Source organism: Microtus pennsylvanicus, chromosome 9, assembly GCF_037038515.1.
Source record: "Microtus pennsylvanicus isolate mMicPen1 chromosome 9, mMicPen1.hap1, whole genome shotgun sequence".
Taxonomy (NCBI): Eukaryota; Metazoa; Chordata; class Mammalia; order Rodentia; family Cricetidae; genus Microtus; species Microtus pennsylvanicus.
In genome coordinates, this window is record NC_134587.1 from 73,248,844 (window position 1) to 73,272,199 (window position 23,356).

Consider the following 23,356-nt stretch of genomic DNA (forward strand, 5'->3'; position numbering starts at 1 on the left):
ATAAGGGAGATTTTTGTGAGCAGGCTTTTGTCCTTGCTCTAGAAAAATAAAATCAGCAACAAAATTATCGAGTGGACGCTTAATTATGCAAATATATTCTTCATAGCTCCACCTTTCACTGTGTTCCCTCTCCGCTCTGCTGTTGCTTTTCGGCTGTAAGTCGTGACCAGAAGCGTTGCGGCTCCCCTGGCGGAAGTAATTTTTGCACTTTACGGCGACAATGAGCCCGGAGCCGGAAGTTGCTGAGTGCAGAGTCTGCACGGGGAAAGTTCTAGGTCCTGGGATCCTCGCAGGTGTCATGGCTCAGTAGTTTATCTTTAAAACTTACTTTTTTTGGTGCTCGGTCTTCAGAGGGATTAATTCTGCCACGTGTTAGGAGTTTGAGGCTCTCGCCCTAGCAAGGCCCCTTGCACTCGACTTGTCTGTCTCTGGTTTCCGTGCCGTTCGTTGGGAGACTCCCCTCCCGGGGGCGACCTTCCCTCTGAGACTCCAGAGCCCTCCACGCTTGGGTCTTCGTCCCCGGTGGGGAACCCAACCCACCCGGGAGCGAGCGGGAATGAAGCTGGACGACACCTCCCCGCCCTCCGAGGGCTCTGCCCGCACCCTCGAAAATTCCCTCTCCAAGATTCTGCACGGTCTTAGCCAGGCGTCAGGCCGGGGCCACGCCAGACCCTCCGTCCTGCACGACCTCAGTGCTTTAATCGAGGCCGCCGATGGGGACGAGTTATTTGTGGGGAGTGGGACCCGGGGGATTCCCGAGGTCCTGGGACAGGTGGCGAAGGCCCTGGAGAAGTTCGCAGCCCCGCCCCAGGAGAAGACAGAGGGAGGCGATGGCCATTCCGAAGTGCCCGAGAAGGCAACCGAGGTCGGGCTACTGTTTCTCAAGCTGCTGGGGAAGGTGGAAAGTACTGCAAAAAGTTCTCCCGTCTGCCCTGCGTGGAAGACAGGCCTCCGCCACTTGGCGGGACCCGTGTATGTTTTTGCCATCACACACAGACTGAAGCAGCCCTGGACCAGTACAAGGTCTCAGCAGGTGGCTGATGAGGCGCTGTCCTTACTGATTCGGGTTACGGAGTGCAGTTCTGTGGCAGGATTCTTATGCGGGGAAAATGAGGATGACCGAGGGAGATTTGCTGCGGTCTTGGGGCTTCTGAAACCCCATTTGAATAAGTGAGTACTGCACCTTTGACTACTAGCAGGCAGATAGAAATGTTGGCATATTCGGTCTCTTAAGGGCCAGAGCGGTTGTGTCCCGCTAGAAACGAGGTAACCAACTAGATAGAAGCAAACTCCACGTTAGAACAGTAGTCTTCTAACTCCATTTTTCTGCATAGAACGACTGCCTTGGGAAGTTGGAAATTCTGTCCCATTTGTATGGAATCAAGTATCTTATGCTAAGCACCAATCTTTCAGCTTGGATTTAAATATTGGGACCTCTAACTCTGATAACTGTTAATTATTAAATTAGGATGATTATTAAATAAAGAACTAATAGAAATAAAATGATGAAAACCACTTAAAACTATAAAGTAGACTGAATTGGATTTTATTAGCTAAAGTACTTGCTGTGAATTTTGACTTGCTACATTTAGTTTTTTGTTTTGTTTTCAGCCAGGTTTTAATTTTGTTTATTTATATTTTATTTATTCATTTTTGAGGTAGAGTCTCACTATATAGCCCCGGCTGACCCGAAACTCTTCTATAGACCAGGCCAACATGGAACCAACAGATTGGTCTGCCTCTAATTTCTTTGTGTGTCACCACATCTATTCCAGGCAGTTTTTTTCCCCCTTTTAAAAGGATTTTATTATTTTTAATTATGTGCCCCATAGGCGTGCCCCATCATGCCTGCTGTGTGCACTGCCTCAGATTGAGCCCAGGGCTTTGTGCGCGTTAGGAAGCCCGTTACTGCCTGAGCTGGATCCCTAGTCTTCTGGCACCAGATGCTGACACAAAATAAACTTGGCGCTAAAAGGCTTTGAAACTAGCGCCTCTTTCTTTCTTTCTTTCTCTGTCTGTCTGTCTGTCTGTCTGTCTGTCTGTTTGTCTGTCTTTCTTTCTTTCTTTCTTTCTTTCTTTCTTTCTTTCTTTCTTTCTTTCTTTCTTTCTTTCTTTCTGACGTGCTTACTTTATAGCCTGTCTCTGAGCTCCTCACGTATTCCACGTTGGCCTCAACCTTGAGAGACCCTCCTGCCTCAGTTTGCTTCATGCTTAAGATTACAGAGGTGCAACACTCTGCACAGTTTTGGTGTTCTTTTATTGTTTTGGCTAGGACTAGGTCAGGTAGTGTCCATGAATCTTGTTTTATTATTTGTAACTCAAGGCAATATAGCTGTTACACAGCAATTATTTTGAGGAGGTTGAGTCAGATGTCCAGACTCCTTTTATAAACTAGGAGTTGGTGCTCGTGTTCTGATTTGATACTTGGACACTGTAATGATGAGACACCTTTCCTCTTCTCTCTCTTCTCAGCACCTGGCACATCATCCGCCAACATGACCACGGACCCTAGAGGACTTTTACATAGCTGTCGTACATGGCTGCTGCTTATTTGATAAGCTTAGATTACCCAGAGTTTGGGCAGTGGATGAATGTATATAATGCAGGTTATGTAAAGTAATTCAATTCAAATCATAAAATGTATTTGAGAAAACAAGTTGTATAGGAGATATATATATATATATATATACACACACACACATACATGCATAAATGTATATGTATAAATCGGTTAAAGTTTAAATAGTTTCTTTGCTAATACTGTGTCATTTTATTTAGTGTGCTTTTCATGTGGTCCTTGCAGGGAATCCTGGAAGAATAATCCCGCTGTTAAACATGTTTTCTCCTGGACTCTGCAGCAGGTCACGCAGCCCTGGCTGAGCCAGCACCTGGAGAAGATACTTCCTCCGTCTTTGATCATCTCAGATGACTATCAGACAGAGAATAAAGTCCTGGGTGTGCAGTGCCTCCATCACATTGTGATTAACGTGGTGAGCAGCCTCGCTCCGGCCTGTGCTGATTGGGCGGGCTGAGCTACTCACGGCTGCGCTTCCTTTCTCAGCTGTTTTTCTCTGCTTATGTCTTACAAGTAGCTTTCTCTTCATGTTGTCATTTAATGTACTTATTTATATTTTTTCTCCACATATATATATCTTTCTCCCCCAATCTGGTAGAAATAGTATCTCACTGATAATATAATAAATAAAATGGCAATTTTAAAAGAGACGTAAAGTCATTCTTCATTTTATATATATATTTATATAAATATATATATTAAATGAAACTAAAAGCAAAAACAAAACATGCTTATAGAAATTAACTGGTACCTCTCAAGTTTAAAAAAAAGTCAGGCCAGGCAGTGATGACACACACCTTTAATCCCAGCACTCGGGAGACAGAGACAGGCAGATCTCTGTGAGTTTGAGGCCAGCCTGGTCTATAAGAGCTAGTTCCAGGACAGGCTCCAAAACTACAGAGAAACCTTGTCCCGAAAAAAACTAAAAAAAAAAAAAAAAAAAGTCAGAACTCAAAAAATGTACAGAGTGTTGCTGAAGGAGACTTTTGTACTGTGGTGCTCCTAAAATACATGCAGAAGAGAGTGGTTTACTAAGTTTGCATATACCCATATCTAATTTATTTATTTATTTTTGTTTGTTTCTAATTTTATTTATTTATATTTTTTATGTACTCTGCATGTACACTTGCAGGCCAGAAGAGGGCATCAAATTTTAATACCGATGGTTATAGCCACCATGTGGTTACCGGGAATTGAACTCAGGATCTTTGGAAGAGCAGCCAGTGCTCTTAACCTCTGAGCCATCTCTCTGGCACCCCCCCCCCAATCTAATTTAAAATTAGCAACATTTTGCCACTCTTGAGAAAGCTTTAACCGGATAATTTGTGTGTTTGCAGCCCGCTGCTGATTTGCTGCAGTACAACAGAGCCCAGGTCCTGTACCACGCCCTTTTCAACCACTTGTACATGCCAGAGCACCACCTCATTCAGGTGTGTAAGATTTACTCCTAACCGCCTGGGTTCTAGGATGCGTCAAGGGTTGTATTGCATAAGCCAGAGCAGTTTAGAGCTGTTGTCCCCTGGGGAAAGGAGGGCACCTGAAAGCTGCTGCATCTCAGTGTTAAGCGGGCATCCACTCTCCTGAGCATCTGCAGAGCAGCCCGACTTTTATCTTCATGAGTGTCAACTATACGCTACTTGCGGGTAGGTCTGTTTTTATAAATTAAATGTTCCTCTGTGCTGGTCCATGTCAACAAATGGATTTGAAACCTCTTGTATGTGGATACTTCAGTGTCATTCTCCAGCCAACACCATTAACTGATAGTTGTCACGTGTTTGTGGTAGGTTCAAGAATAAGTGATTCAGGGAGTGTTTCTAGCTTGAAGCCCTTTGGGAAACTTCTATGTAAATACATGACTGCATACAGCGATCCCTGTGTATGTACAATACAGCAATAGCTGTATTACGAGAGGTGCAATGTGTGACCAGCAGCAATAGGCAACTAGCAAGTTTGAGGGTGGCTTTAGGAGACTGGGAATGACAGGATAGATGTTAATGAAGGGTAAAAAGTAGGTTCTTAGGAGGGAGAACACCGTGAAGACAGAAGAAACAAGCTATAGAAAGTTATTAGTAGAGCTATCTTGGTTTTCTCTGTGCTGGGATTGAATCCCAGTCCTCATACATACAAAGAAAGTGCTCTCCACTGAGCCTCCTCAACTTGTTGCTCGTTTTCTGTATCAGGGTCTGATTCTAGCTGGCCGGAAACCTGCACTGACTCTGACTGCTAAGTGCTGGGAAGGCAGATGACAGGTGCACAGCACAGTGATCAGCAGCTCCTCCCTGCTTCTTTTCTGTGCTTTCTCTACCTGTAATATTTTGGGTCCTGGAAATCCACTTAATATTAGATCGAAAATTTATTAGCATGGTGGAGAAAGGAGATTTTTAAAATTGTCAGTCACCTAGAAAAGCCAGAGTGCTAAAAGGGAATGCCTGGACATGATGACTTCAAATAAAGAAGTTTGGGCCATCTTAGATTCTGTCGGGCAGTTTGATATAAAGTGCCTGTGACTATCATGGATCACTAAGTCTAAGGGATAATAGATCTAGATTCCTGGGTTAAGCAAGGCCTGAGCTCAGCCATTCTTTCCACGTCACAGATTAGTAAAGAACAGTTCTTGAGAGGAGGTTTGAAAATTTGCAGTAATATGTCTTTTAGAGTTCTGTGACATATCCTAGGGGCAGTAGATTAATGAAGATCTTAGAAGAGTCAGAAATGCTGTGGATGCAAATGAATGAGCTCTGGTTTCCTTTCATTCTTTTCTCTAGGCTGTGCTCCTGTGCCTCCTAGATTTATTCCCTGTCCTAGAGAAAGCTCTGCACTGGAAGGGAGATGCAGCTCGAGCCACTGCACACTGTCATGACGTACTTCAACTCATCCTCACCCACATGGAGCCAGAGCATCGCCTTCTCTTACGCAGGACGTACGCCAGAAACCTTCCCGCCTTTGTGAAGAAGTACGTGCCTGGGCTGCTCTGGTCACACACACCATGTTCAACTTGTTAGCATCTCATTTCCTCTTCTGTTTTTAGGTTGGGGATCCTAACTGTCCGGCACATGAAGAGGCTGCAGCAAGTTATTGTTGGTTATCTGGAGGTTTATGATGGACCAGAAGAAGAAACGAGGTTGAAGATACTGGAAACCCTGAAACTTGTCATGCAGTATACTTGGCCCAGGTATAGCATCCAGGCTTACAGATGTGCTGGAAGGGCGTGCATAGGTTAGCTTTCAGTTCAGAACTTACCCAGATCAACTATTCGGGACATGCAATGTATCTGAATCTTTTTCACTTGGTTCATCTCTAGGATATTCAGCTACTTCAAATTACTCATATTTGAACCCCTTTCATCCGCCAATGGTTCTAGGTTCTGACACAATTAAATTACTTCTCTTCCTTAAAAGTTCTAAGTCTGGGCATTGTGGCACAACCCTTGAATTCCAGCACTCAGGACACAGAGGTAGGCAGATTTGAAGCAGAGGCAGTAGGTTTGAAGCAAGCCTAGTATATTTAATGAGTTTCAGGCCAGCCAGGGCTACATAGAGAGCTTTCTCAAAAAAACAGAAAACAAAACAAAACCCCACACATGAAAACAACAAAAATTCTATGGTCATGGAAGTTGGGAAACATTGTAGATTGTATTAGTTTTCTATTTCTCTGGTAAGATACCATGACCAAGGCAGTTTATAGAAGAAAGTTTATCTGGGGCTTACAGCTTCAGCGGGTTAGAGTCCCTGACCATTGCAGAAGGGAGCATGGCAGCAGACAGGCAGGTATGGCTTTGCTGCAGTAGCTGAGTGCTCACATCCTGAGACACAAAGGATGAAGGAAGAGAGAGCCAACTAGGAACGGAATGGGCTTTTAAAACAGAGCCCACCCCTGGTGCCACACCTCCTAAGTTTTTCCAAAACAGTTCCACCAGATGGGACCAAGCATTCAAATATATAAGCCTAAGGGGTCCATTTTCATTCAGCACAGCACACAGATGGTCGGTCCAGATTGTAATTAGAATTTATATCAAAATACTAAAGGCTGTTTAGGATTGATGTGTAGTTAAGTGGTAGAGCACTTGTCTGTCATGTTCGAGAGTTCCATCCTTATCACTGTTCCTCCCCAAAAAGGCTACTTAGAGAAGTGCTTGAATAGGCGTGTTTAAGTGTTCTTCCTACAGGTCCTCAGTCTAACGGGAGAATGGTGTGCTTGGAGTGCTCCAGGGCGCATCGTTCAACATCCGCAGAGCAGTGACTCGGTTGCTGAGGATGCGCTTATTTAGAAGGCATTCCTTATGTGGCTTGACGGTGTCAGGAGGAAAGGACCACCTGAACTGCCTAGTCACCTAATGGCTTTCTTGCATGAATGGACAGAATTCTGGAATGCAGCCAGAAAATCAAGAGCCCAACTTAGTCTGTTTGGGAGTGTATTTTCTTTCTTTCTTTCTTTTTTTTTTAAAAATATTTATTTATTTATTTATTTAGTATACAATGTTCTGTCTGTATGCCTACAGGCCAGAAGAGGGCGCCAGACCTCATTGCAGATGGTTGTGAGCCACCATGTGGTTGCTGGGAATTGAACTCAGGACCTTTGGAAGAGCAGGCAATGCTCTTAACCACTGAGCCATCTCTCCAGCCCCTGTATTTTCTTTCTTATAAATATACCAGGAGTCAAGAAACTTCGTCACATTTGTTACTGTACTGCATTTCTTCACCTGTCATCTTTGTCCCCCACTAAACTACAGAATAGAAGACAACATCGAATGTATTCCTGAAGTACTTGGTACCTGTTATTAGGTCCATAAGTATTTAGAGGACGAAGAGATGGATTAAATGAAATTGAATCAAACTCATTCTAAACTGGGCCATTAAAAGAGAAAAGTGCAGACATGTCGGGATGTGAGGGCAGGGGCATGTGCACCTCTGTGTAAACGCATAGCATGGGAGTGGTGAACACGCACACTGCAGTGAGTGGTTAGAGACACAAGCTGGGAAACACTGAGCAGTTGAGATGAAGTGATGGAAATGAGTTTTCTAGTTACAGTACTATCCAGAAATATCGGGTGTGTTTGTGTGTGTGCGTGCAAGTGTCTGTGTCCCACAGTTCATGTTATTTTCCACCTTTCATTAAAGTCTGGCTTATAAAACTTAGCACGTTAAAGCCTGTAACAGTGGCATGGTGTAGTCAGAACGTCGTGTAGCCAATAGTTGTGTCTATTTCATCAAAAGGATGAAGACTTAGAGAAAAGCAATTAATAATAAAATAGAATAATAGACTAGGCAAGTGAGTAGCCAATGACTGAAAGTTCATAGTGACACTTAAGCCCTGCCAGTCATCCTTATTTCTCTAAGGCAAGGTTTTTCTCTGTAGTAAAGCTCACGTTCTAGAGCCTCCGTGTCCTCAGTGCTGGGAGTCTAAGTACATACCACTGCCTGCAGCCCTTGATGTCCTAGCATTAACTCACATGACTAGGCTGTCTCATCTCAGGTCAAAATTATAGGGCCTTGAGCAGGATAATCTCAGCCCAAAGCATTGGCAGGAAACAGTTTCCTGGTGGTTTGTTTGAGACAGCAGGGTCTTGCTGTAGCCCCGGCAGCTCAAAAATCTCAGAGCCACCTGTCTCTGCTTCCTAACTGGTATCAAGTGTTCCTGAGCAAGTGAGCCAATGTATGTACACAGGCTGGGTGTAGTAGAAAGGAACTTTGAGGCTAACAATCTGCAGTCTGCCTTTGGTCCTGTTTGTAGTGCTGCGAAAGCAAACATCATTTGACTTCAGTTTTCCCATATCTTGACCAAGTTTTGTCCAAGTTTAACATTCCAGTTTGCAATATGAAGTTTTTTGTTGTTGTTGTTTTTTGTGATTTCAGAATTTCCTGCAGAGTTGTGGTCTTGCTGAAGGCTCTCCTGAAACTGATATGCGATGTAGCAAGGGATACAAGCCTCACATCCGAGGCCACTAAGAGCACCCTGCTCCAGGAAGCCACAGACTGCCTGATTCTTCTGGACCATTGTTCTCAGGGGCAAGTGAAGGTAAGGCAAGAGTCTGCAAGTCAGTTTCAGTTGGCCTCGTTCCTAGGTAACCCCAGTGATTGTGATTTAACTACTTGTATGCCCAAGCATGTTTGGACATGAACATAGAGTGTTAGGCCCCTACCTCTGTACTCTGTAGTCTTGGACTGTTTGTCCGATACCTTACCCTATTTATTTTTGGTGGTAGGGCCAAATTCTTTTAATGCTATTCAAAACCATTTAGAGCAAAAAAGATGAGATATTACTGGCATTGAGAACAAGATAGAACAAGCCACCAGGATTTTACACAATTGTGCTCTGAGATTGACAAGACACCCACTGTTAGTGAGACAGACACCTTAAAGTTCTGCTCTAGACTTTGAATTAAAACCAGTACCAACAAAGCCCAAAGAAATGAGGTTCTTAGCTGCAAAGGAGTACTACTGTAATTGAGATACCACGGTGTTCCTATGGAGGGACACCTTTTGAGATGTTTGGCCATATTCTTGTGTGCAAGTGCAGGTATATGGGACATAGGGTGCCATTCACGCACCGTCCACACTTTTTAAGACAGATCTCTCACTGACACGGAATTCTTCAAGCAAGCTTGGCTGGTTGGTTGGTGGGCCAAGTAGGCCCCAGGGATCTACCTGTTTCCTCTTCCCCATACTTAGGTTACAGGTGTGTGCTCCCACTGATGACAAGTGTGAGTTTTAAACATGGACTGAACCCAGGTCCTCATGCTCATCCCACTGAGCTAGCTCCCCAATTTCCAAATACTCAATTTACCAACAGGAAGTTCTTCATTTTCATGTCCCACAAAATTCTCAGAACTACAGTTTATGGAATCTATAACATGTATTTATTTACATGTAATTGAAAGACTAATTGCCCATTTTTATTACAATAAGAATCTCTAAAGATTAAAGGAGCATGAGAAGAAATTCATGCTCCAAAATATGTAGATCTCAGGTGTGGTTTGCTTTTCAGTTTATTCAAACATTTCACTGTTGCTCTTTACACGCGTTTGTGTGGTTTTCCAGCCAGAGGTCCACTTGAGTTGTTTTGGCTAGAATGAAGCAGGCTCTTAGAAGCCAGTGGGCTACCTACACTCGCGGAACAGGTTTAACTGACACCTGCTCCGGTAGAGGTACTTCCTTTAGTGCCCACACTCGAATGTATATGAATTAAGACAATGGGCAAACAGGTTTTACAAATTTACTGCTTGTTTGTTTTCATGTTTCAGGGTCTCCTGTCTAGAATCGTCCTGTCCTGTGAAGACAGCACAGTGGTGAGCTGCATCAGTAAAGTGCAGCAGTGTTCTGCAGGTGTCCCTGAGTGACACCATGACCAACCAGCAAGGAAGGGTGTGGGTGGAGTTATGGAAAAATCTATTTTTATACTAAACATTGTAAGTTGGAACTTTTGTTTTCTTCAGTTTATAGGAGAAACTAAACAAGGGGAAAAAATTGAAGCTGGGTGGTGGTGGCACAAGCCTTTAATCCCAGCATTCAGCAGGCAGAGGTGGATCTGAGTTTGAGGCCAGTCTGGTCTACAGAAAGAGTTACGGAACAGCCCAGGCTACGTAGAAAAACCCTGTCTCAAAAAACTAAAAAGGATAAAGAAACACTGGCATTTCTAAGTCAAAACTGGGAAGGGAAAATTTAGCACTTGTAATTTAGAACCATTTACACACAGTGTCAGTCCAGCTCCAGGGACTCCTCTGTCAGATCCCTGGGCTCAGGCTGTTACAAACAGCACATGTTACAAAAATATTCTTTACACTGTAAGGCGCTCTCTTCTCCACTCACTCCCTGGAGTGACATATATATTAACAATATAAATACTATGAAATATAGCATAAAGGAGCACAGTTGGAAGTGTTGACTTTTCAGGATAAAACATGAAGGAGACTCATGTGGTTTTGGCTTTGGCTGTGGGCTCTGTCTCCTGCTCATACTCTATCTCCACATAGGCCCGTTTTTTCCGCAAAGGTCCTTTCAAGGGTCCTTTGCCTTTGTGTTTGGCCTTAAGGGCCTTCTCTTCTTCTTCACTGGAGGAGTCGTCATCCTGTTCTTCATCACTGCCAGCATCCAGTTTATCCATATCCTAATACGTAGAGATAGAAGTCAGACAGGGAAGTGCACAATTTCTCCAGACTTTTCCCTGCTCAGCCAGTACAGAACAGACAAGAGTTTATCTGCTCCTGTGTTCAGGTTCCCCCTGCTCCCCCCTTTTGTAGCATGCCACAAAACATTCTTTATTCCACAGAGCTCACCTCAAAATCACTCAGGTCACTCTCATCCACATCATCGTCTTCTACAAACTCTCTTTTACCTGCATCCTAAGATAAAACATAGTTACCAGGTTAGGAAAAAAAAAATGAAGATCCAGTTTAGACACGTAGTTTTACCTCTTTTCATAAATAAGTGAATCAGAGTCTTCTAAACCTATTACTCTCAAGTTTAACAATTATAAATTAAAAAGAAAAATTAAGGATATAAAAGCCTATAGTTTATTGGCTGAACTCTGCTGAACCAGAATTAATCATCACATGATACAAAAGGGGGGTGGAGAACTGGAGAAATGGCTCAGAGGTTAAGAGCACTGGCTCTTCTTCAGAGGTCCTGAGTTTAAGTCCCAGCAACCACATGGTGGCTCACAGCCATCTGTAATGAGATCTGGTGCCCTCTTCTGACATGCAGGCAGAACACTGTATATGTAACAAATCTTTAAAACAAAACAAAGACAAAGAACAAAAGGGGAAAGTAATGCTGCCTCTGAATTACATGAAAACATGTTATTCTAAAGATTGCTGTGTTTTAAAACAAGACAAACCATACTTACCTCTTCATCTTCCTCCTCCTCATCTTCTTCTTCATCTTCAGAGTCACTCTCTGCTTCCTGTTTCTCAAGGGCCTTGTCGAAGGCATGGATGGGGAAGTTGTAGATGTCGCCATACTGAAGAATAAACATAGACTACCTTTAACTGTTTTTGAGTATTACATTTTTCAAAGTTCCTCTGATCAACAAGCATATTATTCATCATCAGGGACTAAATAAGGAAAACTATGATAAACAATATTTCTATAGCTTTCCAACCTCTGTACAGTATATTTACAACTTTGAACAATCAGCAGTTGATATTAAATAGATAGCTTCTGTGGAGAAGAAAGCCAAGTCATTTCAAATCTACTAGTTTATGAAACCACGGGCATTGGGACAAATCTAATTTTGTTTAGAAAGGGAAATAACACGTTTTAAAAGACTAGAGTAACACATAGAAGTAAACACTCTACCCATTGGGACTGAGGATGGAGGTTGATCGACAGAGTACTTGTTTAGCACATATAAATTCCTAGGTTCAATTTCCAACATCATATACACCTGCATGGTGACCTCCCTATACCAACCACGTGGGAGGTTGGAGATAGGAAGATCAAGAAATTAAAATCATCTTTTGCTACAAAGATGCTATCATGAGATATAGTCTCAAAACAGCAAAATCAACTATAGGGAGGTACTGGAGTGAATGTTTGCTGATATGGTACGGCTATGCCAAGGACCCCAGAGCATAAGACCCTGAAAGAATGGCAAAGCTGTCCTCTTGTTTGAGTGCACATGCTGACAATGTGTACAGAAATGTAAACTATAGCTCTGCCTCCACCAACATTTATGGTCTGAAGTAGTCCCCACTACAGAGACTGCCCCTACTAAGATTTAGCTAAACCTGTCTCCTTGGTCCAGCTGTGTACCATAAACCCTGCCTCCTTACTTGTCTGCATGTAATACCCTACTCCCTTGTTCAGCTGTGTGTAAAAATCTGCCTCCCTGTTCAACTCTATATAGTAAACATGATGAGCTTCCAGGGTGCTCAGGTTTTTCATCCAAGACCCCAGTCCATCCAATCCCAGCTTTCTGCATATCTCTCTTTTTTGCTCTTTGCTGCCCGGAATCAGGTCTGTCCCTGGAGGCTATGCATGGACGGAGGGAAAACCTATGACTTCTATGTTTTTATACAGAACTGTTGAGCTTGGAAGTGTCAACTGGAAATAAGGGCAAAAAAAAGTCTCACCAGGACAGGTCTACATGTATTTGTTTTATTCCATGCACAAATTGCCATGGGACAGCTATTTGTGATGTTAAAAAATAAACAGATTACATGGGCAGTGGTGGTGCACACCTTTAATCCCAGCACTTGGGAGGCAGAGGCAGGTGGATCTCTGTGAGTTTGGGGCCAGCCTGGTCTACAAAATGAGTTCCAGGACAACCAGGAAACCACGTCTCAAACAAACAAACAAACAAACAAACACCCCCACCTAAATAAGTAAATAAACTAACTAACAAATAAAAATTTAAAAATGCATTTTCTGTATTTCCTAGCATGGTGCTACTACCTAAGAAAACACCTGCCAATGCTACTAGCTTTCTCACCGTTTCTTGTTTGAGTCTTTCCAGTAATTCCTTCTCAATGGCGTTGTCCAACTGGGCAGCTATTAATGCTTTTTCCTATAAGAAAAAGTACAAATCCATTACTCCATTAGGACTTATTTTCTAGCCTGTACAAATATAATTACCAGCTTTTAATAGCAGTATGATGTAGTGTAGTTATTTTCTACTTGCCTCCATTAGTGAGGCTTTTGCCTCTCTAGCCAGACACATTTCTTCTTTCCCTCTCAAAAGCTCTTGGGACCTTTCAATTCAAAATTCCCATCTATAATTTGTATAAATATAACAAAGAAAATAATTCCTATGACTTCAGCAATAGTATTCTGGATTTTTAACAAGTTCTCGATAGACAAACTACACATACATGCTTACATACATTAAGAATGTCAGGAGGGGCTGGAGAGATGGTTCAGTTGGTAAAGTGTTTGACCTGTGAATATGAGGACCTGAGTTTGGACTCCAAAGATCCACACAGAATGGCACATGATGGCACACACTACTAACTGTGCCAACTGCAAGAAAGGAGGCAGATAGGTGGACCCCTGGAAGCTTGTGGGAAAGATCCTGGCCTACAGAGTTCAAGTCAATTAAAGATCTCTCAAGAAAATAGGAGGAGCTTGAGGACTCACTCAAGGCTGTCCTTTGACTTCCACATGCATCTATGTCATGCATGTGTGATCTATGTACACTATAAATATATAAGTGGATTTTAAAAGTGTCAGAAAATACTTTTGGTGGGAAGGAGGCCTCTGAATTCACGTGGGAAAAGTGTAACTTTCTCCACAATGTTTACAAGAGCACCTGTTTGATAATTAGGGAATATGGAAAGTCACTAGCTGGACTTGAATAAAAACTGGTGTATAATTAGTGGAGAATTAAGAATTCAGTGCAGTCTCCAATCATCTAAGCTCTGTGTGGTGATACACACCTGTAATTCCAGTACCCTGGGCTGCTGAAGGAGGATCATGTTGGGCCAGTTTAGGTCACATAGTAAGAGGCTGTCTTGGACAGCAACGAAACAACAGATTAGAGATCTAAAGGTCCATGTGATTAGTAGGAATAAAAGTACCAAATATTATTGAAGGTGCTCCTTAAAAGGACAAAAGGAAGTGAATGTCATTTGGTGAAAGAGAGAGCACTGTAAATGCCAAGAAGGAATGAGAACTGGAACTTGTCGGAACAGCTGATTCTGAGGAGGAAGCTCAGCCCAACTCAGAAATATCAGAGAGGAGGACAGAGACTACTCTGGACAACAGCTGGAATTTCTGGAGCACGCTGTCCTCTCCATGCATAACAAAACAACCCAGTTTACTTCAGAGTAGCTTAACCCGAGATCAGAGCAGTGTGTCCCATTCTTTGTTTATTTTTAACCAATAACCAAAACTTTTCAATTTTCTAAGTTATATAACCAAAATAGCCATAAGGCTACTTACAGACAGGGTTTAAACTCGGCTAAAGATAATGCATGAGTCAGATAATGTCAAAATTCTAAATTCTGAAATGTCTGTCTGAGGAATTTTAGATACGGAGTTATCTAAAATACCTTTTTACTGTTTTCCATTGTATCCAAATGGAGAGTATCTGCTTTTAGCCTTCAGTGAAAATCATAATCTGAAGATATCGAAGTGGTCATATGTCACTAAAGAGACACTCCCCAATTTGACTCATTATGATGAAACCCAGGCACCAACCCCTTTCTCACATGGAGATAGAGAAGCTATGGAAGCATCAGAACAGTGTTTACCTCTCTTCTCTTCTCCCTCCGCTCAACCTTCTTGCTCAAAGGAACAAGTTTCTTCCTAGCAGAAATCAAATACATTATATTAGAAAATTCAAGTTCATTCTAAAGATTAAAGAATTAGAATTGGTTTTCTCTTGACAGCACATCTGCCCAGCACACACAAGCTCTAGGTTTGATTGCTATGTGCATTTGAGCATGAACACACACACCTACAATTGAATGGTAGGAAAAGCCAGGAGCCCAAGTAGTGGCTCATTCACATCAGTAACTTAGCACTGACCTGAGGCAGAAGGATCACTGTGAGTTGGAAGCTACGTATTAAGTTCTAGGCCAGTGTGTACTACAGGGTCAGAAGATTTGAACTAGCTCTGTAAACCAGGCTGGCCTTGAACTCACAGAGATCAACCAACCTCTGCTTCCCAAGTGATTAAAGGCGTGCGCTGCCATGCCCAGCTATAGAAGTGAGATATTTTAACGTGGGTTTTTGTTTTTCAAATCAGGGTTTCACTGTAGCTTTGGAGCCTGCCCTGGAACTAGCTCTTGTAGCCCAGGCTGGCCTCAAACTCACAGAGATCGGCCTGCCTCTGCCTCCTGAGTGCTGGGATTAAAGGCGTGCACCACCACTGCCTGGCTTTTAACATGTGTTTTAATGTGGTTACTTTTATTTTCTTTAGGTTCATTACACTAGGATTAATGCTTCAGTGAACCAAGAAACGGGAATTTTCTGAAAAAGGTTCACATGATTTTTAACATTCTCTGCTGATCTCAATGAAAAGGCCTCCATTTGGCCTCCTTCAGAACTATTAGTCCTGTGGATTCCATGTCATCTCTACCCTGAGTGTAGTTCATACTTCTGATAATCACATTTTTACATCATTTTGAAACCTTTCATTTCAGCTTTTCTCAGGAACCTACACAGAAAAAATTTCAGGTGGGTAGGGCACACATCTTCTGCCTTAAAATCCTGCAGAGCCACTGGGCACATCCATATCCCAGTTTTGTCTTGGCATAGCATAAAGGATTAGTCACAGGTGAGTTTAATAGGAAGCGCTATTTGTGACACGGTCTAGGGGAAGGCTGAACGTAAATAAAGGAATGAACTTGGCCCTTACCGCCGCTTCAGTGTAAGTTTTCTAATTCGAATCAGGTACTGGGTAATCTTGGTAAACCTCTGCTTACATTTGTGTCGAATGAAGCGAGGCCAGTAAATTAAATTTTCATCTATTTGTTCCAAAGCCTTCTCATAGTTTTTACTAAGTCGGACCTGTGGAACAGAAAAGGGAAACAAGGGGGATGGTAAATCATTAGTTAGTAATGACAGGGCACACAGAAGATGGCTTCAATGTCTAGAGATGGCCAAAGTGTCACTCTTACTCTTGAGCAACGGTCCCTGCAGTTTTCTCAGTGAGCCTTACCCGTTCCCAGAGCCGCCGGGGAAAAGCTGCTCGTTCTATGACCTTCATATACAGGTAGCACTGTCCTGAGGATAAATTAAACAGCCATGTTACTATTTACAGACAAACTAGAAAGAACCTTTTATAAACTCTTGTGTGGTTTTCATACCTTTCTCTTCTTTAATGGTCGCATACTGACTGTTTGCCAGAGGACAAGATGACCGATTGCACAGCCCAGTCAGACTGTACTCATTTCTGCAGAAGCCCTGAGTCTTGGTTCTAGGATGCAAGGAAAAAAATGTTTCCAACCAAGGGGGCAACTAAATATGGTTTAGTCTAGACTGCAATATACTCACCTTATTTTGAAAGAACAAAATTGTTTGTTTCCTAGTGTATTCCAGATAACCTGCAAGACAAAGTGAAAACCCATTTACTCTGGCCCCAAAGGTGCTGTTTAATGTAAAAAGAGACAGTGTTCTCCAGGCTGCAAATGGTGCTCACTGGTAGAATTCTTCCCAGCATGTGCAAAGCCCTCGGTTAAGTCCAACACCACTACCACCAAAATACAAACAAAAAAGACGAGGATCTTGTCATAGCACAGTGCTGCAGCACCCAAATATAAAGGGAAAGAAAATAAGTATTCTTTTAATAGGCCTGACTTATTTCCTTTACACAGTAACATAGTCTTGTTGGTTTGTTTTTGTTTTTTTTAAAGCCCTAAATACAGCTAGGCGGTGGTGGTACATGACTTTAATCCCAGCATTTGGGAAGCAGAAGTAGGCGGATCTCTGTAAATTAAAGGCCAGCCTGGTCTACAGAGCTTATTTAGCAACAAAATTTAATTAATAGTCGGCAACTTTTTTTTCCAGTATATACAAACATTCTATCATCTGTAGTATGTACCTGTGCATAGTGTTAAAGAGTCACATCATAGATACCCGGTGACTTTTCTTTTTCACGTGTGTTCATTATCCACTGTCAAAGGCTGCACAGTACTAGATACTTAAGATACATCCCACAACTTTATCCTCTTTCACAGTACTACATACTTAGACATGCATCCCACAACTTTATCCCCTTTCACAATACTACATACTTAGACATACATCCCACAACTTTATCCCCTTTCACAGTACTACATACTTAAGACATACATCCCACAACTTTATCCCCTTTTACAGTACTACATACTTAAGACATACATCCCACAACTTTATCCCCTTTCACAGTACTACATACTTAAGACATACATCCCACAACTTTATCACAGTACTACATCCCTTTCACAGTACTACATACTTAGACATACATCTCACAACTTTATCCCCTTTCACTGTCTCTCTAGCTAACGTGTTCTTTATGCTAACGCAAAAGCACTGACATCTCCAGGCCCTGACATCATAAAACACTGTAATGTTTGTGGATGAAAAAAAGTACAGCCTTCAAGTGCAGTATTTAGTTATGAGAAAGTATATGAATGACGCTGCAACAAGTTGCAGTCAATTTAAGAGCTGTATATGGGTGTATGAGAACATAGAAGAAGTCTTTGGATGGACCGCCTAGAGGAACTGAGAAAGACTCTAAAGCAATTAAAGAAAAAACGAAGAAGGGCCAAAGCATAAAGCGTATATTGAGTATTTAATAGGGGTGTCTGGTGGGGAAGTAGGAAACAAATTAATGAGTGAGTGCGGATACATTAACACTGTGGCTTTTAAGCAGCATTGGATCAGATCTCTCCTAAGCACCACATTTGTCTGTGTATCTAGCTGCCCACTTAGCATCTGTGAAAGGATCCCAATGATAAGCACACCGAGATGACACTTTTAATTCCACACTCCTCCAACGAATACAACATTCTTCCCAGTTCCCACTAAAACGACCTAAAAACGTTTCCTTCAAGATTCCACCTGACCTCGCCCTGGCAAGGATATCAAATTCATCATCCCTCTCTCACCATCTTGATTCCTATAACAAGCCCCTCCGATGCCCTCTGTATTCCGCCTGTCCCATCTCCGATCTTTGTACCTTTACCATTCCTACCCTCCTTCAGTGGCTGGTTCGTTCCCGATTTCTTTGCTTTTTATTGAAATGCCTGACTGGCCATTTCTGCAGTGGTCTCTCCTCCCCACTCTTCCTCATAACTCCTCTTTCGTGGTATCGTTTACCATGCAAACGTTTCATCCGTTTATTCTCCATCCCAACAGTGCTTATGAAAACACAAGTGTTGTCTGACTGATTAATAACCAAGTACTCAGTAATTACCACAGTGCCTACTGGAATTGATAAGTGCTAACAACCCCTGCAAACCGACGAACGTGGGATACTGCCGAAATTATGACCCAGACAGTAGAGCAAGGTAGAGAAAAGCCTAACACAGGATACGTATACAGAAAAGGAACGCTCATGGACGAGCAAACTTGGCACCTCTCCTGCCTTCCAAGTCACTCAGCTGGCAACGGCACAAGGGCCTTTACCGCTAGGCACCAGGGACTAAGTGAGTCGATCCGGCGGGAGGGTGGGGTGTCCTGGCCTTTTAACCGCAGTGGGGCTCGAGTGGGGACCCAGTTTTGAAAACCGGGTTCTGCAAGTCTCGCAATCCGAGAAAACAGGAGACGAACGGGCCATCTAAGTATGTGGGTTTGAGTCCTAAGAGAACGAAGTGGCCCGCATAAACCCCGGGGCTCCAGAGCAATAGGAGGGAACTCACATCATCCGACTGCATGGTGCCGGAGGATCAGCACGCCGCGTTAGGCAGGACAAGGAAAGCAGACATGCTCCTTCCGGGGAGTCACTTCCGGAGAGCCCGGCATAGCCTATCGCGAGAGTGTCTCAATCTCGTGGGAGGCAGTGACGTCTCCTAGTGGACTGTGCGTGCGCGCTTCCGCTGTCTCGCGCTCGATCAGTTCTGGTCGTGCTCGCCGCCTGCATCCTTTACCCTACCGGCGAAGGCGGCGCCACGCGTGTCCTGCTTGGTTTGTTTTAGGAGCGCTCTAGCGTCTTCCTCAGTGACAGGCAACGTTGTGCACTCTCCCAAAACCTTTAAAAAGTGGGTCTCATTTGTCCTCTCTAATTGGTAGGCGCGCTCCCGAGCCTCCCATTGTGCACGCGCGGGGACTCGATGCTAACGCCGTCCTGCTTCCGGGCTGTGGCCGCGAGCCTGTAAGGACTAAAGGTGTCTGCTCTTTTACCAGCCTGCTGCGACTTTTTTGGTTTTTCGAGACAGGGTTTCTTTGTAGCTTTGGAGTCTGCCCTGGAACTTGCTCTTGTAGACCAGGCTGGCCTCGAACTCACAGAGAAACGCCTGCCTCTGCCTTTTGAGTGATGGGATTAAAGACGTGCTCCACCACGAACCGGCTCCTGCTGCGACTTCTGACGGCTAGCTCCCTCTTCACTTTGAAATACACACTGTAGAACTACTTTAAAGCAAAGCGAACAAAAAAAAACTGTGTGCAAATGACCCACCAAACTGACAAATTCTCCCCTCAGCCTTGCTTCTCCCATAATGCTGGGAATCAAACTCAGGTTACTAGGCTCATACAACCACTGAGAAAAATGCTTTCAAAAGGTCATCAGGGGTAATAACAAAATTGAGGTTTGCTTCCCCATTTCTCTTCCCCAAAAGCCATGAAATAATTCACCAAGTGATTCTGGAGCGACTGCCATGTACCAGATGCATTCACAGGGTGTAGGCAAACAACAGCAAAAAGGGAAATTGTTCTGTGCCCTCAAGGTCTCAAGGTACTTACTTAGCCATGGGGATTCAGAAAATAGTAAAATAAATGATGCTATATACTATAAAATGTAATATTTAGGTACTAGCAAGTGTTGCAAAAGCAATGAAGCAGCTCTGCACCATAGAAATCCCTTTTCGCTGTTTGGGAAGCAGAGACAGGAGGATTGCTTTTGTTCAGGAGCTTGAGTACTATAGGGAGACCGCATCTCCACGGTGTTGGTGATAACTAGAATGATAAAGCAAAGGAAGAGTGGAGATAGAGAGGGTTTTCAGAAAGGTTTTATTGGGAGAGCTCCATAGAAGCGATAACTAACAGAAAATGCCAATGAGGTGAAGCTATAATGCGTCAGGACAACACGCCTACCAGTGAAGAAGACAAAGAACAGAGACTAAGGTTGTTGAACATTTCAGTGTTTCTCAGTCACTTGGGATTCCTTTATTGAGAACTCTCTATTTAGTTCTGTACTCCACTTATTTATTTATTTTTATTTGTTTGTTTGTTTGGTTGGTTTTTCGAGACAGGGTTTCTTCGTGGCTTTGGAGCCTGTCCTGGAACTAGCTTGTAGACCAGGCTGGCCTTGAACTCACAGAGATCCGCCTGCCTCTGCCTCCTGAGTGCTGGGATTAAAAGCGTGTACCACAATCGCCCAGTCTGTACTCCATTTTAAACTGGGTTATATGTTTCCTTGATATCCAGGTTTTTAATTATATTGACTATCTCATGTGTAACTGGTAAAATTTCCCCCCTGTTCTATAGCCTGCCACTTTTTCCAAATGTTTGTGCCCTTTGCCATACAGATGTTTTCAGTTTCATGAGGTTCCATTTATTAATCGTTTTTCTAAGTGCCTGTGCTGGACCCAAATTTTTGTGATCCACAGCCATGGTCTGTCCTCAGGCCTAAGAATCAGACTGCAGCTCCCTGCCACATGGGATGATGATGATGGTGGTGATTTTGGTTTTTGGAGACATGGTTTCTTTTTGTAGACCAGGCTGACCTTGAACTCACAGAGTTTCACTGCCTCTGCCTCCCAAGTGCTGGGATTAAAGGTGTGCACCACCACTGCCCTGTGATGTGAAATTTCTTAACACGGCTGCTTACTTGAACCAGTTAATGATGAGACTCTTATTCCTGAGCTCAGCGTTGGTAAAAGTGCTTGCTATCAAATTTGGTGACCTGAGTTTGATTCCCAGGTGTCGTAATGGAGGGGAAGAATTGACTCCCCCAGGAAGTCCTTCCCCATCCCCCACTACACACACACACACACACACACACACACACGCACACATTGTGTGTTGGCATGCGTGTGTCCCATCCCAACCCCAACACAATAGATAAATGAATGTGATATTTTTAAAAAGATACAATAATGCCTGCACCATTATTCTTTTTGCTTAGGATTGCCTGGGCTATCTAGGGAATTTTGTGTTTCCGTATGAATTCTATGATTGGTTTTCTACTTTTTTGAAAACTTACATGGGGATTTTGATTTAGACAGTGTTAGATCCATAAATTGCTTTTGGTAGGATAGTCATTTTTTTTCTAATATTCTACTAGTCCTTGAGCTTGGGGGGTTTCTCCATCATTTAGTTTCTTTCTAGATCTCTTTCCTTAGTTTTAAAGTTTTTGTCATAGAGGTTCCTCATCTCCTTGGTGAGATCTGCTGTGTGCCTATTGTTACTGGTGCTATTGTGAATGGGAGCGCTTCCTTCATTTCCTCTCAGCATCTTTGTCATTGGTTTATAGACAGTCTATTGAGTTTTGTGTGCTGATTTTGTACTCTGCTAATTTGCTGGATGTGTTATTTAGTTCCAGGGGATTCTGTGTAGTCTCTAGGGTCTCCTGCATAGAGCAGAATCATCTACACATAGAGATAGCTTGACTTATTTTCCTACTTGTGTCCTGGTTATTTCTTTCTTTTGTATTGTGCTCTAGCTAAGATTTTGAGCCTATATTGAACAGGAGTAGAGACAGTGAGCATGTCTGTCTTGTTTGGGTTTGTTTATTTATTTATTTATTTACTTATTTATTTATTGAGACAGGGTTTCCCTGTGTAGCTTTGGTGCCTGTCCTGAAACTAGCTCTTGGAGACCAGGCTGGCCTCGAACTCACAGAGATCTGCCTGCCTCTGCCTCCTGACTGCTGAGATTAAGGGTATGTGCCATCTCTGCTCAGCCATCTCTGTCTTATTTCTGATTTCAATGGGATTGCTTTGAATTGTTCTACACATAGGATGATGTTGACTATAGGATTGTCATATAGCCTTTATGAGGTTGAGGTATATTCTCTCTTGTTCTATTATCTCTAGAATTTTTATCATTAAGACATACTGGGTTTTCTCATGTCTTTTCTATATCCATTGAGATGATTATTTGATTTTTGTCTTTCATTCCATTTATATGAACATATACCCTTATCAGCTTGCAGATGTTGACCAATCTCTGCATCTAAGATAAAATCAAGTTGGTCATGATGAATTATATTTATATTGTTTATCTGAATTTGTTTGGCCAGTATTTTGTTGACAACTTTTGCATCTTTGTTCATTAAGGATATTGGACTGTAGTTTTCTCTTGTATCATTGTTTGGTTTTGGTATTGACTTCATAAATGGTGTTTGGAAGTGTTCTATTTATATTTTGTGGAACAATCTGTAAGGCATTAGTTGTAGTTCTTTTTCAAAGATATGATAGAATTTTGCTGTGAATCCATCTTGACCTTGGCTTGTTAAAGTCGGGGCAAAGAGGAACCCTCATTCACTGTTGATGAGAGTATAAACTGTTGGGAATATTATGTTCAGGTGTGTGCCTTTTGTCTAGTCACATAGTTGCATTTGTTTAACTCTGTGAAGCTGTGATACTTTGCCTGTCTATGATCTAATAAACACCTGATGATTTAATAAAGATCTGTACTGCCAATAACAAGTCAGGACAAAGGATGGACAGGGCTAAATAGACAGAGAAATCTGGGAGAAGAAGGATAGTAGTCAGAGAAGGGGGAGTACATCAGGGGCCAGCCATCCAGCTGCACAGCAATTCACGGAATAAGAGTAAGATTTACAGAAGTAAGAGAATGGGAAAGCCCAGAGGCAAAAGGCAGATGGGATAACATAAGTTAAGGAAAGCTGGCAAGAAACAAGCCAAGCTAAGACTGGACATTTATAGCTAAGAATAAGCCTAGCTGTTAGCTGTTAGCTTTTTATTAAACCAATCTGAGTGACACATCTTCACAGTGTACAAAAAGATTATTCCACAACATATGGAACCCTGCATCACATCAGAAACTAGGGGCTTAGTAGGACACAGCTGCCATGAAGAGAAATGGGGATCTAACTGGGAAGTGGGGGGACGGCAGGTTTTGAGGTTTCAAAGGATGCACACAGTTCCCAGTTCACCTTCTCTGCTTCCTGCTGTGACTCAGGATGTGAGCCCTCAGCTCTCAGCTGCTGCTCCAGCCACAGGCGGATGTCTGC

The 23,356-nt window shown here is 42.8% G+C and overlaps 2 protein-coding genes across 4 annotated transcripts; one reads left to right on the forward strand and one right to left on the reverse strand.

Annotated features, from left to right (window-relative positions):
- Positions 1 to 204: 204 nt before the first annotated feature.
- On the forward strand, positions 205 to 11,563 carry Tti2 (TELO2 interacting protein 2). Of its 3 annotated transcripts, XR_012911850.1 has the most exons (8): positions 229 to 1,170; positions 2,804 to 2,990; positions 3,913 to 4,005; positions 5,341 to 5,528; positions 5,604 to 5,747; positions 8,428 to 8,590; positions 9,816 to 9,980; positions 11,458 to 11,563. XR_012911850.1 is itself a non-coding variant. In XM_075986476.1 (7 exons), exons 1-7 carry the CDS (start codon positions 557 to 559, stop codon positions 9,909 to 9,911), a joined length of 1,485 nt encoding a protein of 494 aa, XP_075842591.1. In that variant the 5' UTR covers positions 205 to 556; the 3' UTR covers positions 9,912 to 11,563. The 3 variants fall into 3 exon arrangements, 2 of the variants coding, with proteins under 2 accessions (XP_075842591.1, XP_075842592.1); XM_075986476.1 differs by having other exon boundaries at positions 205 to 1,170; positions 9,816 to 11,563; XM_075986477.1 differs by lacking the exon at positions 11,458 to 11,563 and having other exon boundaries at positions 411 to 1,170; positions 5,341 to 5,495; positions 9,816 to 9,948.
- On the reverse strand, positions 10,484 to 18,951 carry Mak16 (MAK16 homolog). Its single transcript, XM_075986478.1, has 10 exons — positions 18,861 to 18,951; positions 16,510 to 16,559; positions 16,323 to 16,432; positions 16,175 to 16,239; positions 15,872 to 16,023; positions 14,763 to 14,817; positions 13,004 to 13,078; positions 11,417 to 11,530; positions 10,848 to 10,913; positions 10,484 to 10,678 (listed from the first exon to the last, which is right to left on the reverse strand). Exons 1-10 carry the CDS (start codon positions 18,873 to 18,875, stop codon positions 10,484 to 10,486), a joined length of 897 nt encoding a protein of 298 aa, XP_075842593.1. The 5' UTR covers positions 18,876 to 18,951.
- Positions 18,952 to 23,356: the final 4,405 nt, after the last annotated feature.